The following is a 15,000-nucleotide window of genomic DNA, read 5'->3' on the forward strand; positions in this document are numbered from 1 at the left end:
TCGGTCGAACTACAGAAATTCAAACTTGTAGCGAATGTTTTTATGTTAAACATACATGCTGACATAAATCTCTCTTCATTTGTATATATGACAGGTCTAATTTAACACTTTTACTGATTCTGAGATATTTTATATCTTTTATCAATTACCTTTCATGTAGCTTATATCCTTCCCTCACTGGGCATCCTTTTTTCCAACTAGGATTGTAGCTTAGCTAGTAATATATATATATATATATATATATATATATATATGTATGTATATACACACACATATATATATATATATATATATGTATATATATATATATGTGTGTGCGTGTGTGTATGAACTGTATATATATATATATATATATATATATATATATATATATATGTATCTATATACATATATAGATAGATAGATAGATAGATAGATAGATAAGTTATGATATAACCATGTAAGTATGTAATATGTAATTTGGGAGTGTGATTGCACATAATATAAAAGAATATATTATAACATATACATACACACACTTTCTGCTGGTAATGGAGACTTAAACTAAAGTGTGCTTGTTGCACTTAAAAACCAGAATCATTGATATATTTAAAACTCCTGCTTAGAACAGATGCATAGAATTAATATTTGTATCACATCTCAATTCTAAAACGAATCGAAGAATCTGAAAGCCAAAGCTGATTCACAATTTTCTTGGGTCTACAAAAAGAAAAAGGAACAATTTTCTATAAATTCTATAACGCTAACTACATTTGTTTTCTGATAATGTTTCGCATTTATGTTAACATTTACCACAATAATAATGAGGGTAGGAGAGCCCTTCCATTTCAAGGGCATCACAGTATTACAACACAACATAGATTAACTTCCCGCGCTTATGTAGCCTTCTGAATTACTGAGAATTTAAATATAAAGTCATCATTAGAGGTAATTGGGAAAGCGAAAATTTAGCTGAAAAAATAGAAATTCCCTCTAAGTTACACAAGTGTCAGGCACTTTATTACATACATGGTCTTTTTCAGGGTTATCCATGTCATAGAATTTCCTTAGATTATACAATGCTTGACAGGACACATCGAGGTCTCTATTTGTCCAAATGTTATTTCGTAAGTAAATATTTTTCCCATTCATGTATTTTCTTGGGCTGAAAAATTGAGGGACGTTGACGGGAGCATGATTGGTAAACTGAAAAGAATTTAGATTTTTCGAAATTCAACAAAAAATTTGGCAGTCATTGAATGAAACAATAGTCATCTGGCTTGATAAAGACGGACGAACATAATACAAAATTTGACCACAATTTATAAATCTATTACAAGGCTTTCAGAGTCACATTCCACTTCTACTGAACACAACTAGAAAAAGTAAGTCAACTGAATTGGAGTGCAAGAGTAGTGCTTCTTATTTTTTTTTTTCCTTTTTTACCTTGCATCCTGCATACTGTAGATCCCGCGACCACCTTGCTGCTTGAGTTTTTGCCAACTATAAACAAAATGTTTATTTGTATACTATTTACTTCATTGCTAATATGAGTGTAAGGATTAATGATAGATTTTTGTTTTATTGCTGTTAGATTTTTATAATTCTGCTCTATACTATACTTCAATGAAATAAGTGTTCATAGAATAACGGTAAAACAAACATGGGAGGAAAACATATCTCATCTCAATTCTTATTCAAAAAGTTTCAGCATCATACAAATTACATTGATAGAAAATATTAGAAACAATACTAATCAATACAAGAATAAATAATATATTTACTACTAATATAATTAATTAAGGCTTAAAACCACTTAAAAATATTACACATGCGCCTTATTGATTAATTTATCCATCTTTTTGTAGTATTTGAAAATAAAAGACACTGATGGGAAAAAGACTATATTCATTGAAAGCTTTTGACAACGTTACCAATTTCAACTGTGTGTAATTATATAATCGATAAAGTGGATTATAGCCAGTGGTCTATTTAAAACTTGCTAGTAAAGCCTACACATCAGTGGGATGGGTCATACTGCCTCTTTTGGCCAACTCGTCAGGGAACATTTGGTGGTGTTTTGCTCATTGCACATCAGCGGACGCTTGGCACATTAATTTTGTTTCTTTTTCTATCAATTCTAACTAATGCTGAAAGCTCTACTTCCCAGACTATAAAAAATCGAAAATTATTTGAAGAATTCTCTGACTGACTTTCTGGTAAACTGAAAAATTTGAAACAAAAATAAACTTGTATTTAAAATGTTTGGCTGGTAACTCTGCTTATGCTCCCCTTGGAAGTCCTTGGTGACCCTATAAGAATCACTGTGATGGAGTGTCGATGTATCAGCGGTGTTTTGAGTTGTTCTTGTATACTTTAGTCGATAAACACTTTGAAATAGTCGTGTTCTTATGGAGGAACATTGGTGAAAATAAAACTTACGTCATGACGGATATTGCCCCTCGTGTGGATCTGGAGAGGGGAAGATCAAAGAATGGATAGAATGCAGTCGTTGTACTGGTTAATACTACAAGAAGTGTTTCTGTATAGATACTAGCAAGAACAAATGCTACGACTTTGTTCTATGTGTATAAATGAAGGTAAAATTGCAACGAAGAAACAAAAAGATTTGGAGACGAAAATCACACAAATGGAGGAAGAGCTACAGAACCTACGGGCTGCAAGTGTGCAAGAGCCCGTGCCAGGCCGTGAGGGCCAGGCAATCTAAAACAACAATAACAGCTACAGGAGAGAGAAGACACAATAGGAGATCATGAAGCAAGAATTGATGAATTGGAGAACAATATTGGGAGAGTCGCTGTTGACTCAATGAATTCTACCTAGGTTACTGAATCAAAGGTAGATAATCTTACTTAGAAACTTTATAATCTAGAGAAGAATATTGAATCAATTAATTCAACACTTCGAACTCTGACGGCCTCTCAAAATTGAGAAAATAACATATGCTGACAAAATTACGAAAAAAAACATGCTAGTAATTAAATCAACTTAAGCCTCAACGAAAATCACTGATAATAAAAATGAGGTTGAGAAAGCATTTAAATTTTTTTTGTAGTAAATAAGACAGAGAACATGCTTACTGATACTGAAACGAGAAACATAGGAAACCTAAAACCAAAAATAATAATGTACAATGTATTCAGTTATTAAGACGATGTAGTAAATACTTTGAATCATAGGAATTGTTATTTGGATTCGATTCAGAATGTAGAGGACGAGATAAGTCTGTTTATCAGGAAACGCGCGTCCGGTGGGACTACCCATATCATATAGAAATGTGATCTGGAAATTCTAGAGGCTATTCATGATAATCGAGACAAAGGAGTGTTGCCATAGGGCAAGTATAGCATATGTGGTAGGTAGCAGGTGATCACCTGATTCCATTGTCAAAGGCATTGGCATTTTGAAAAAAGACCAAGTGTAAGAATGTTGATAAAGAGTGTGGGAAATGTGCAGGAAATCATAACACCAAAGATTGTGACTTTCAAAAAGTAAAATGTATGAATAGCGCTAAATTGAAAAGAAAAATTATCATATAGTGAATTAGAGAAATTGCAAAGCTATGGATATGGAGTAACGAGACTAGCAGGGAATACGGACCATGGTTACTAGGAACGTCATAAACTGCGACTATGTAAATATTAAATCAATTGGAAATAATATAATATAAATAAGAGAATTGATATCTGAGAAACGTTTTAGATATATTAACGACATCTAAAACATTGATAAATGATTTTGACAAAGCTACGATAGCTGAATTGACAGCAATAAACATGCTTTCTTTCATAATCAGAGAAAGGGCAAGTTCGTGCCGGCGGGTGGGGCGGGGGGGGGGGGGGGGGGGGGGGAGGAGGGGGCGATGGGAGGTTGGTCTTTTCTTTCTCAAATGCTATTCTAATCTTAAAATTATTAGAAATTAACTAGTTTGACAAGTTTTAAATCAATGGAAAAATCCTTACACACACACACACAAACTCACAAAAAGTATTTATTTAAATAGTTCACAAACCTGTGAGAATAAATGCTAATGTCTTTTTTTGATGAGTTCGGTATACTCATTGAGATGATTGACATGGCAATGAAATTAGTTATATGTGAAGATTTTAATCTTTGGATAAATGACACATCATATTATGATGCTGGAGTCTTTAGTGAACTATTGGAATCATATCAAATGTTGATAACGTAGGTTATGCAACAATTTTGACTAGGTTTACATTGGACCTAATTCTAAGATGATGGAATGAATATTCTATCCGATATTGATGTGGAAGAGAAGTCACTATTTCTCCAGTGCAAAAGCCTATAGCTTTTAGATTATCTTTACTGTAATATGTGCATTTATTGACGAAGTTACTAAGAAAATAAATGATGTTATCCGTATTCCCCACGGTATAGACTGTGTGTGTTGATTACCTCATAACTGTAAATAATAGGGTGAATATAATTGAATATGATATCATGTGCTCATTGATGTAGAAGACTATAACCATTAAAGACAGATTTCCTTATTCCGATGGGGAGACTAGAGAAAAGATGGAAAGTAGTCTCTTAAAATCTGTAAGTGCATAAGTGTCGATATACTCACTTATTAGGGAGGAATAAAACTGAAGACTATAAGAGAAAGTCCGGGAAGCAGCAACAGACATGAATCAGTTATTTCGTCTTCTTATTGGTATAATGGAAAATGGAAATGAAAGAAGGAACCCAGACGGTTTTAGTGACCAAAAATTAGTAGATGAATTTCTAGAATTTTTAAAAAACAAATTAGAAGAAATAATTGGATCTTTTGCTGATATCCCAAATTAGATTAGTACTGAACCAGACGCACAAATAAGATTAACAAGATTTAACAATATAAGAAATGAATTCTTTTGGATTATTGAGGCTGTAAAGAAAACAAATTATGCAATTGATCCGATGCTAATATCGGAATTAATAGGACTGAAAAACTTTTCTAGTTTTGCAGTCATAATTTCATGAATAGTAAATTCATGAGTATAAGTATCCTAAATCTGAGAATTTGGCTATAGTTACATCAGTTTTGAAAGTTGTTCTCACTTATCAGGTCTTGATTTCATACAGACGTATTTCGAATCTATCCTTCATGTGTCAAAAGAGCTAAAATAGGTAATTCTTCAACAAATATTTAGGAAGAATCGAAGCTTTACCGGATAACCAGTCACTATACAAGCAATAATATTCTACAGAGACAGCTAGGTGTATGTTCTGTTTAAAGGTTTAAAGGTTTAAAGGTAACTCATGAATGGCAGAGGCAAGAGACAGTGACATTGCCCTATCAAGCAGGATAAGGCCCTAGAGACTGACCATATATACATGATATGATCAGCGCCCAAGCCCCCTCCCCATCCAAGCAAGGACCAAGGAGGGCCAGGTAATGACTGCTGATAACTCAGCAGGTAGACCTATAGGCTCCCTAAACTCCCCCTCTTTAACTCACAACGATGGTGAGGTTGCAGCGACCAAAGAAACTATCAAGTTTGAGTGGACTCAAACCCACGTCTGGGGATCACTAGTCAGGGACGTTACCACATCGGCCACCACAACCCTAGAATGATCTCCTTGAAATGGTGGATGAGGACAAATGTGATATCTTTTTATACTGGATCTTAGTGCTGCTTTTGATGCAGTTGTGCATGAACTGCTACTTAATGATCTACGGTCCATGGGTACTGAAGATCAAGCTTTTGAGTACCTAAAAGACTATTTGGTTGACAGAAACTACTGCGTGCGAATCAGAAACTCTTACTCATCATATGAACCAACAAGCAGAAGAGTACCTCTGGGTAGTGTACTAGGCACAATCTGATTTTGTATTTATACTACAGAGACATGAAGTGAAGTTCAAGCTATTTTACTTCGTCATAAATGAGATTGATGATACCGCTAAGAATTTAAACCATTCTTACTAGTGTTAGTAAAAACCGCCGGATATCATCCTAGAAATATTGCTTTTGTAAAGAAGTACCTGGATGAATATTCTGTAAAGAAACTTGTGATAAACTGTTCTATTACCATGATTGACTACGGTAACTCCATCTACTACAGTCTACACAAAATGCAACTTAAGAAATTACAAAACATAATAAAAAGAGGAGCATGACCGATAAAAGGTGTTCCACCCAATACAGAATTACTCTTATGCTAATTGAATGACTCTGGGTACCTATTAATTAAAGGTAGAATAGTTTAAGATCTATGCAATTCCACATAAAGTCATGAAAATTGGTTGTCCAAAATTTATTAGAGAATTGCTAAACACAGAGGAGGCAGCAAATCGTGTCGACATGAGAATAGTTATAGATTGTTTCAAGTTACTGCAGCCAAGATATATGTCTAATGCGGCCACTATGCATCAAGCTCCCACTAGACATCAGGAAGACTAAAGATACTAAGGCTTTCAAAAAGAAGTTAGACTTTCTTACTTTCTAAGTGCTTCGTTAAAGTGAATTTGACAATTAGCACCGAATACTCTGTGTAATAATACTCTAAATACCGACGTATGTTTTCGACAAATAAATTTTGTAGGTGCTGTAGGGCACAGAGTTTTCATGAAAGTAAAGTAAGGTAAAGTAACTAACATGAGACAGGATGCATTACAGGATTCGCTCACTAAAGAGAGAGAGAGAGAGAGAAAGAGAGAGAGAGAGAGAGAGAGAGAGAGAGAGAGATTCCAATAAGTGAAAGAAATCGCAATTTGTGGTACACTGCATGTGACAGGATGTAATACATGATTCTCGCGCTAGAGAGAGAGAGAGAGAGAGAGAGAGAGAGAGAGAGAGAGAGAGAGATTCAAATTTCCTGTTTCATTTACATTTTACACCAAAACAAACAAGTTTAGGTTATTATTTTTGCATATATAAGATTGAAAGCATTTAAAACAATGCTGGCATTGATTTGAGTATGTACACCTTCCAACCAGAGAGGAAAATTCTTGAAATACATATTAGTGATATTATGAAAATGTATATGGGACGAAATTATACTTAGATAAACCAGAGACTCAAATCAAACTGAAGTATCAAGAAATCTCACGGACCAGGAATTTTGTGAAAAAAATGTTGGGTATTTATGTTTTGATCAGATAAAATACTTTAAAAGGAGTGCCAATGAGTGCAGGAGGAAATGTTATTTGACGCCTACGTACGAATCAACACAGAGAGAATAAACCACGAGAAAAGGGTGATTAGGCAGGCCCCCTCCCTTCCAATCGTCCTAAAATTAGCAAAGAGAAAAACGCGGATTAGATCTCCCACCCCCCGCCCTCATACCTTCCGACACAAGAGAGAATTAACAAAGTGAAAAGGAAGTGATGGTTACGAGCCACAGTCACCTCGTAATTAAGATGCAATATCTTCCTGACGTCCCGCAGGGCCGTCGCTATTCAATAACAATCAAATCACATCCCGTGTGACCCTTTGACAGGGGCGTCTGCTAGACGAGCGCCTCAGCTTTTCCCGACATTGGCCCAGAGCGGCTTCATTACGTCATGTATTCTCCTGCCTCCGGGAAGTGACCAATCTAGAGCTCTTTTGGTGACCTTCCCTTGGGGTTCCTGTCCCGACACACTCACTCCCTTCGGGCTTTCATTCATTTTTATTTCATTTATTCATTCAATCATTCATTTTGTAACGTGAGGGAGATTTCCTTTGATAAACTGAATGTTTTGTTGTTTTGTCACCTTTATCAAACATTTGAAGTTTCTCTCTGAAATTGCATAACACACCATCCGTTAGTTTGTTTACGAAAGAAAGCTCTTACGATTTTTTTTATTTATTTATTTTTTTTTAATGGGTGAAAGATAAACAATATTATTCGTGGAAAAGACACCGATGCATGACAGTACTGGTTTGAAAGTGGGAAATCCCTCGAAACTTCGGAAAGGCTACAATTTAAAATTGACCAACAATATCCTTCGGAGCATTATATGCATAAAGAGTTTATGGAAAACCAAGGAATGCTCGTAGTTATCTTTACAATGAGGAATCACCTTTTAGGAATTCAATATTTCAGAAAATAGATTAGCTTTCCAATTTCTACATCAACTTTATCATGCAGTCAAAATTATTTACCTTTTTTTAACGAAAATTAGCCTATTGATATTCGAGCTACGATTAAATAATAGAGAGAGAGAGAGAGAGAGAGAGAGAGAGAGAGAGAGAGAGAGAGAGAGAGAGTCTTGTCTTAACTCCTATACTTTACTCGCTTATTGTTTGCAGCAGGATTAAAACAGACATGGTTAAGCACAACTCCCAACATCGTAGTACAGATAATGTGGAATTACAAGGGAGAGTACTGGGCTGGGTTGGGGTGGGGGTGGGGGTGGGGGGTGGGGGGAGTCCTTTCATTTTTCTATAAACTCAGGTTCATTCTCTATTCCACGATGGGCTTGATGATCATTCCAAATTGTTTTTTTCTTTAAATTTCAAATATTTGATGACATGATTTTACTGCTGTAAATACAGTACATACCAGGACATTAACATTTACCATCATCTATTTCATTTAGAAGGATGCTCCATTTGTTTACAATAGAAAAGTCATGTATTACCATAAAAATGATAAAATTACACGTAAGTCTGATGACACTTTTGATTTTAGTGTAATAGCATATTCAATACAATTACCTGAATCTAAATTCAGAATGTCAAATTTAGTGTTTAGCAAAGTATTGATGTGAAAGGACAACAAAAATCTGTATATGTGACTAAATGATATAAACATGAATAAGATATAAAAAGACTGCAAAATAACAATTCATTCAAGTCTTACAGAAATTCCTAATTCGAATTTACTTAGGTCTTTGTTTCCTCATCCTCGAAAAAATAAAGTACATACACCGAGATAATACTCTACAGTAAATAGCGGTATTTTTTGTATTTGTGAATTTGGTTGTTTTTCTGTTTGGTAGCTGGATCTTGATTAAGAAGGACAGGCTCAAGGTTCGTCCAACTTGAGAGAGTAGAGAAGAGTAGAGCCCGGTTGACTTTAAATCGCAGTTAGCTTCTAAAAGGAGAGGGAAACATGCACGTTGTCAAACAGTTTTTTCCAAGTAATCAAGTATTTACTAATATTATCTGAATGTTTATTTCAATTTATTGTCTAATCAAGTGAAAATGGGGAAAAACAGCATTCAATAAAACTGAAAGCTGTTGTAAATCGATGTTACTTCCAAAGATCCCATTATTAACAAGTAATTACTGTATGAAGGCGTAATCAAAATTACAGAATGCCATAACGTTGAAAATTATTTGTATCACTTTAAAGTTATTACAATGAATTAACAATAAGATAAGGATACCCCATCTACTGCACATCCTAATCATACGATATTACGAAATTATAGGGGCCGTAAATTTCGACGTCTGTTCTCAGCAATGTTATACTTGCGTTCATCATCCTACTCAAAATCTCCATCAATTGATTCGGTTTGTTTAATGAAACAGTTAAACGGAATAATCTCTAGGTATTTATTCCGTTTTATTACGTATAAAATGCTAATATTTAATAAAGATTTGATGGTGTTATCGGCTGTCAAGAAGGCACTGTTGAAAAAGATTGGGAAACAATTCAAGTTTCCATGTTTCCGTTCGTTATTTTTGGTATCTGTGCTTCAAAGCACTAACAATCTTTACAAATTGGAGCATTACTTACGCGCTAATGTACATCATTTTCAGGAGAATTCAGCCACTTGAGTTCTCTCGCCATGCCCTCATTATTTTTCTCATCTTTTCAAAAATTTAACTAATGATTTATCATGATTTTAACCAGGACTCATCCAACGCTTTTTTTTTTTTTTTTTTTTTTTTTTGCGTTTACCCTACTTGATTTACTTTAAAGGCTGTTTACCTCTGTTTACCTGGTTCTATCACACAGGGATACCCTACCCACTACAGAGGCTAAAACATCCGTTTATCGTATACATTCTTAGGTATTTAGAGTATCACACAGCGTATTCTACGTTAATCGTCAAATCCACATTATCGATGCATTTATAAAATAAGAAAGTCTTCAAGTTCTTCTTAAAAGCCTTAATACCTCCAGTCTTTCGGATGTCTGGTATATATCAAATCTCTAGATGACTAGAACCTGCAATCTGTAACTATTCTCGTGTCAACACGATTTGTTTGCTGCACAGTATGTAGCAATTCTCTTAGATATTTTGGACATCCGGTTCTGATAACTTGATGAGTAATTGCACAATCTTAAATGCTATTCTAGCTTTGATTAATGGGCAGCCAAAGTAATTCAATTACCATAGGAGTAATCGTTTCTCGTGCGGAACACCTTTTATTAGTCTTATTCCTCTGTTTATTGCTTTGTAATTTCTTAAATTGCACTTTGTGTAGGTTGTAGTAGATGGAGTTACCGTAGCCAGTGCTGGTAATATTCCATTTTATCAACTTTTTTTTTTTTTTTTTTTTTTTTTACAGAATATTCATCCTGATACTTGTTTACAAGAGCACTGTTTCTAAGGTGATATCCCGTGTTTCTTACTACATAATTTATTTGAGCACTGAGAGACGAATTACAGTCAAGTGATACCCCAAGGTCACGAATTCTAGTTAATATCGAGTCCGGGTTGTTTTCAATATTTACATGGATGTCACCCAAGTTTTTAAAGTTTTTTCTTTCCTACCACCATGAACTCCGTTTTATTTAATTTAATTTTAGTTGTTTAATTGTCATCCATTACCTTGCACTGGTAAAAACCTAAATTAAAGTTTCAGCGGTATCATCAATGTCATTTATGGAGAAGTAAAATTGTGTATCATACGCAAATACTTTAAATTTCACTTCATGCCTATCTAGTATTTTGATAGACCCATATACAGAACAAGATTGGACCTAATACACTTCCCTGGGCACCCCCCTGTTTAATGGGTCATATGATGCATAAGAATTTCCAATTCGTACACAGTAGTTTCTGTCAACCAAGATCTGCTAGGTTAGTAATTTTATTCAAATCTCATTCTTGACACTACTTTGTTATGTAACCAAACAGATTCTTTTTTTAATAAATTAAAGCATTTTATATCTATCTATCAATCTATCTATCTATCTATCTATCTATCTATCTATCTATCTATCTATCTATCTATCTATCTATCTATCTATCTATCTATCTATATATATATATATATATATATATATCATCCCCTCCCACGCCCACCGACGCAATGTGCCTCATCTAGATTTCGCCAGTCGTCTCTATCTTGAGTCTTTAAATCAATACTTCTCCATTCATCTTTTTAATACTCTGAAGATTCCTCTTTAATATTGATGGACCGTAAATCATTAAGTAGCAGTTCATGAACAACTATCAAAAGCAGCACTAAGATTGAGGACATTTGTCCTCATCCACCATTTACAACAGAGTACCTATTTATAGCTGGCTAAGTAGAATATAATTGTCTGTATGCTGACTGGTTGTTTGGCAATGCTTCGATTTTTTCTAAGTGACTAATTATGGTAGTTGTTCAAGAGTTACATACTCTAGTATATTTGAAATAAACAATATATTCGAAAAAAAGTTACGTATGAACTAAATTCCTGATAACCTAGAGAACTTTTCAGAGCCGATGGAACGATAGCAAAGTCTACAGACCTTTTATTTTAGTGTTATGACATCGAGACCTGATTGCGTAAAATCTCTTCATGAAATCTTATACGTAAATGATTTTAACTGGAAAATTTTTTTAATGTAGATTTTCGTTTGTTTCTACTGATGTCCCTTAAACCAAACAAAAACTAATTCAACTTTTATATTTAGGAATAAAATGCAAAGAGAAAGTTCTGAACATAAAAACGTAATAACTTATGAGTTAATGGCCATCGATGACTTATCAGAGCCCTCCTCTTCGATTGGTTTTATAATTAGATAGTGCATAGATAGACCATAATTAGACGCAGTGTATAGATAGACCATGACTGCTACGAGACATCTGAATTATTGAAGATATTAAGGTTTTCAAGGTAGTAGGTTGGCCAGGGCACCAGCCACCCGTTGAGATACTACCTTTAGAGAGTTATCTGGTCCTTTGACGGGACAAACAGTACTACATTGGATCCTTCTCTCTGGTTACGGGTCACTTCCCCTTTGCCTACACATATACCGAATAATCTGGCCTATTCTTTACATATTCGCCTCTGTCCTCATACACCCGATAACACCGAGATTACCAAACAATTCTTCTTTTCTCAAGGGGTTAACTACTGCACTGTAATTATTCAGTGGCCGCTTTCCTCTTGGTAAGGGTAGAAGAGACTCTTTAGCTATGGTAAGCAGATCTTCTAGGAGAAGGACACTCTAAAATTAAACCATTGTTCTCTAATCTTGGGTAGTTCCATAGTCTCTGTACCATCTCCACTGGCTTGGGGTACACTCGGGCACACTATTCTATATTTTTCTCTTCCACTTGTTTTGTTAAAGTTTTTATATTTCATATAAGAAATATTTATCTTAATATTGTTACTGTTCCTAAAATGTTTTATTTTTCTTGTTTCCTTTCCTTGTTGGGCTATTTTCCCTGTTGGAGCCCCCGGGCTTATAGCATTTTGCTTTTCCAAGAAGGGTTGTAGCTAAGCAAATAATAATAATAATAATAATAATAATAATAATAATAATAATAATAACTGAAGATTTTCTTGTTCTGTGAGTGCTTCGATAGTGACGATTTAACAATAAACGAGCAATATGCGGTGTGGAATGTTGAATACTTTAGAACGAACATGATAAAATGACTGTGGAGGTCCTGTAGAGAGTAAGGTTTCCCTGCTGTATAGGACCGGAAAAACAGCCCTTAAAGGTAAGGTATACAGTAAGTACACATCTGTGGACCGTTACCACTTTTACGTGTGGAATCACCTGGTCCAAAATATCACATAACGAGCACGCATTTCCACAGATGTGTCAAATGATTTACTTTCGATATATCCCCTTTGAGCTTTAATCTGAAGCGTTGACCACCGCCATTTACTCTTCTATTGGTTTTATCATATGGAAAAGCGGATGGCTTCTTGAAGCTCTCAGTTCTCAAAATAGCCCCGCAAGGATTGGATGAGGCCTCTGTGAGTAAACACCATTGTTCTATTAAGCATCTGATTAGCCTTTTCAGTTTATAATATCTCTGCACTCACATGTATTCTGAAATTATACTGTGAATCCGGGGTACTCTACCTTTTTTTCAATACGAGTTTAGTTAAATCTACAGTAGATGTGGAATTCAATACTAAAATTACTCCAATGATTTTTTTTTATAATTAATCTCCAAATGGACAATACAATAGTATTATAAGGGGTGTTCGGTAGTTTACAAATATCCACCTTGAGTGATTGTTTTTCTATTTGTAATCTAAAGTTCAGCCCTAGTTGGGTACACCAGGGTCTGGAGACAAGCCTCTGTCAAATGGTCTAATGGTTTTGAGTTGCCATCATTTCAATAAAATTCTCAATTCATCACAGTGTACTTTTAAACTTTGCCGTCATTATACTGAATTTTATTGCCAGGTCTATTATCATTATTATTATCATTATTATCAAAAAATAATTTGCAATCCCATGATTAAACTGTTGTATATGAACAAAGTAAAGTATCATGAATGATTATATTGCCTAAAAGATACAACTATTGATATTTCAATCTATTCTATATGGATTATTACTATTGTCTTTATTATAGTCATAGGGAAATAATAATAATAATAATAATAATAATAATAATAATGATAATAATAATAATAATAATAATAATAATAATAATAATAATAATAATAATAATAACAATAATAATAATACTGAAAATATATATTATCCTTTCAGCATCTTCCAAAAGACAAACACAAGGATAAAGAATGGTTTTGGAGGGACCGATTCGTCATCTACCCCAAGTGGTAGCCCTTCCGAGACTGTTTGAGTCTGCGGTATTAGCACGCCCCACCTCACCAGCACTCAAAGATGCCAGTCAAGAAACGTGGCTTACCTACAGCGATGTCAACAGAAATGCAAATGCTCTGGCTAGGTGAGTCTTTTTATTCTTTGGTTCAAAATGATTTATGTTTAAATTTAATCTAGGTTGAGATTTATAGTTCTGGTAGAAATATCTGAAAATATCTTAGATATTAATAATGATAATTAAAACAATATATGTGGAAGTGCGGTAAGGTCATTGAGATTTTCAGGGTCTCCTAATCAAGATGATTTTTGTGAGGAGAAGATGTTTTTTAATATGAAAAGGGGACCCACCAGTTTTCAGGTGAAAAACATGGTTGAAATCCCCAGAGTGATTTTGAGGTTAATAATAAGTCCGAAAAAGTGAAACTTGGAGAACAAGAAACTGAAAAGGATCCGAAAACGCAAGTGGTCAGATTTAAAACTAAGGTCAATAGAGACAAAACTTATAGGTTATCTTTGCAATACTTTACATGGATTAGATGACAGACGCTTACTCTCTTTTGTCAGAACTTTTCAATATTTATCAATTTCATCTATTACTATACGCAAAAGATCAAGACAGATATTTGTGTTTAGCCATTCAACAACTGCTGGGCTGAGTCTTCATTTAATAAATTACATAAATCACACACAAAAGGGGAAATTGAATTGTCTGTTTATGTTTATGAACGAAGCAAAGACGAGGTAGTGTCAACATGGCAACAATGGACAAGAGTTTGCGTGGAAGTGGTTTGGTTCTGTCAAGAGAAAACGTTCCTTAAAAAGAAAAAAATAGATATTTGGGAAACAAGATAAGATAAAAATAAAATAGAAAATTCAGCAATATCAAGTGTTAGAAAGTTTTATTATTCTGGGAGTGCAAGTAACTATGCTAAATAAACATGTGCAGTAAACTGTGTGAGGTTCTGTCATTATCAAAATAACTATTAGTATAGCTATTATTGTTATTACTTTCTCTTATCATTCATATTATCAAATCATTCCTATGTATCAAACAAAAATGTAATTAACACGACTAACTT

At 34.2% G+C, this 15,000-nt stretch overlaps 1 protein-coding gene across 2 annotated transcripts in view; it reads left to right on the forward strand.

The window, feature by feature from the left end:
• e (nonribosomal peptide synthetase ebony) overlaps positions 1-15,000 on the forward strand; it is a 76,169-nt gene that overhangs the window by 23,576 nt on the left and 37,593 nt on the right. For both annotated transcript variants that reach the window (XM_068378583.1, XM_068378584.1), the window contains exon 2: positions 13,847-14,045. In XM_068378583.1, coding sequence (XP_068234684.1) covers positions 13,879-14,045 — 167 coding nt within the window. In that variant the 5' untranslated portion in view covers positions 13,847-13,878. The remainder of the gene's footprint in view (positions 1-13,846; positions 14,046-15,000) is intronic.

The sequence above is a fragment of the Palaemon carinicauda genome, chromosome 8 (genome assembly GCF_036898095.1).
Source record: "Palaemon carinicauda isolate YSFRI2023 chromosome 8, ASM3689809v2, whole genome shotgun sequence".
In the NCBI taxonomy this organism is placed as follows: Eukaryota; Metazoa; Arthropoda; class Malacostraca; order Decapoda; family Palaemonidae; genus Palaemon; species Palaemon carinicauda.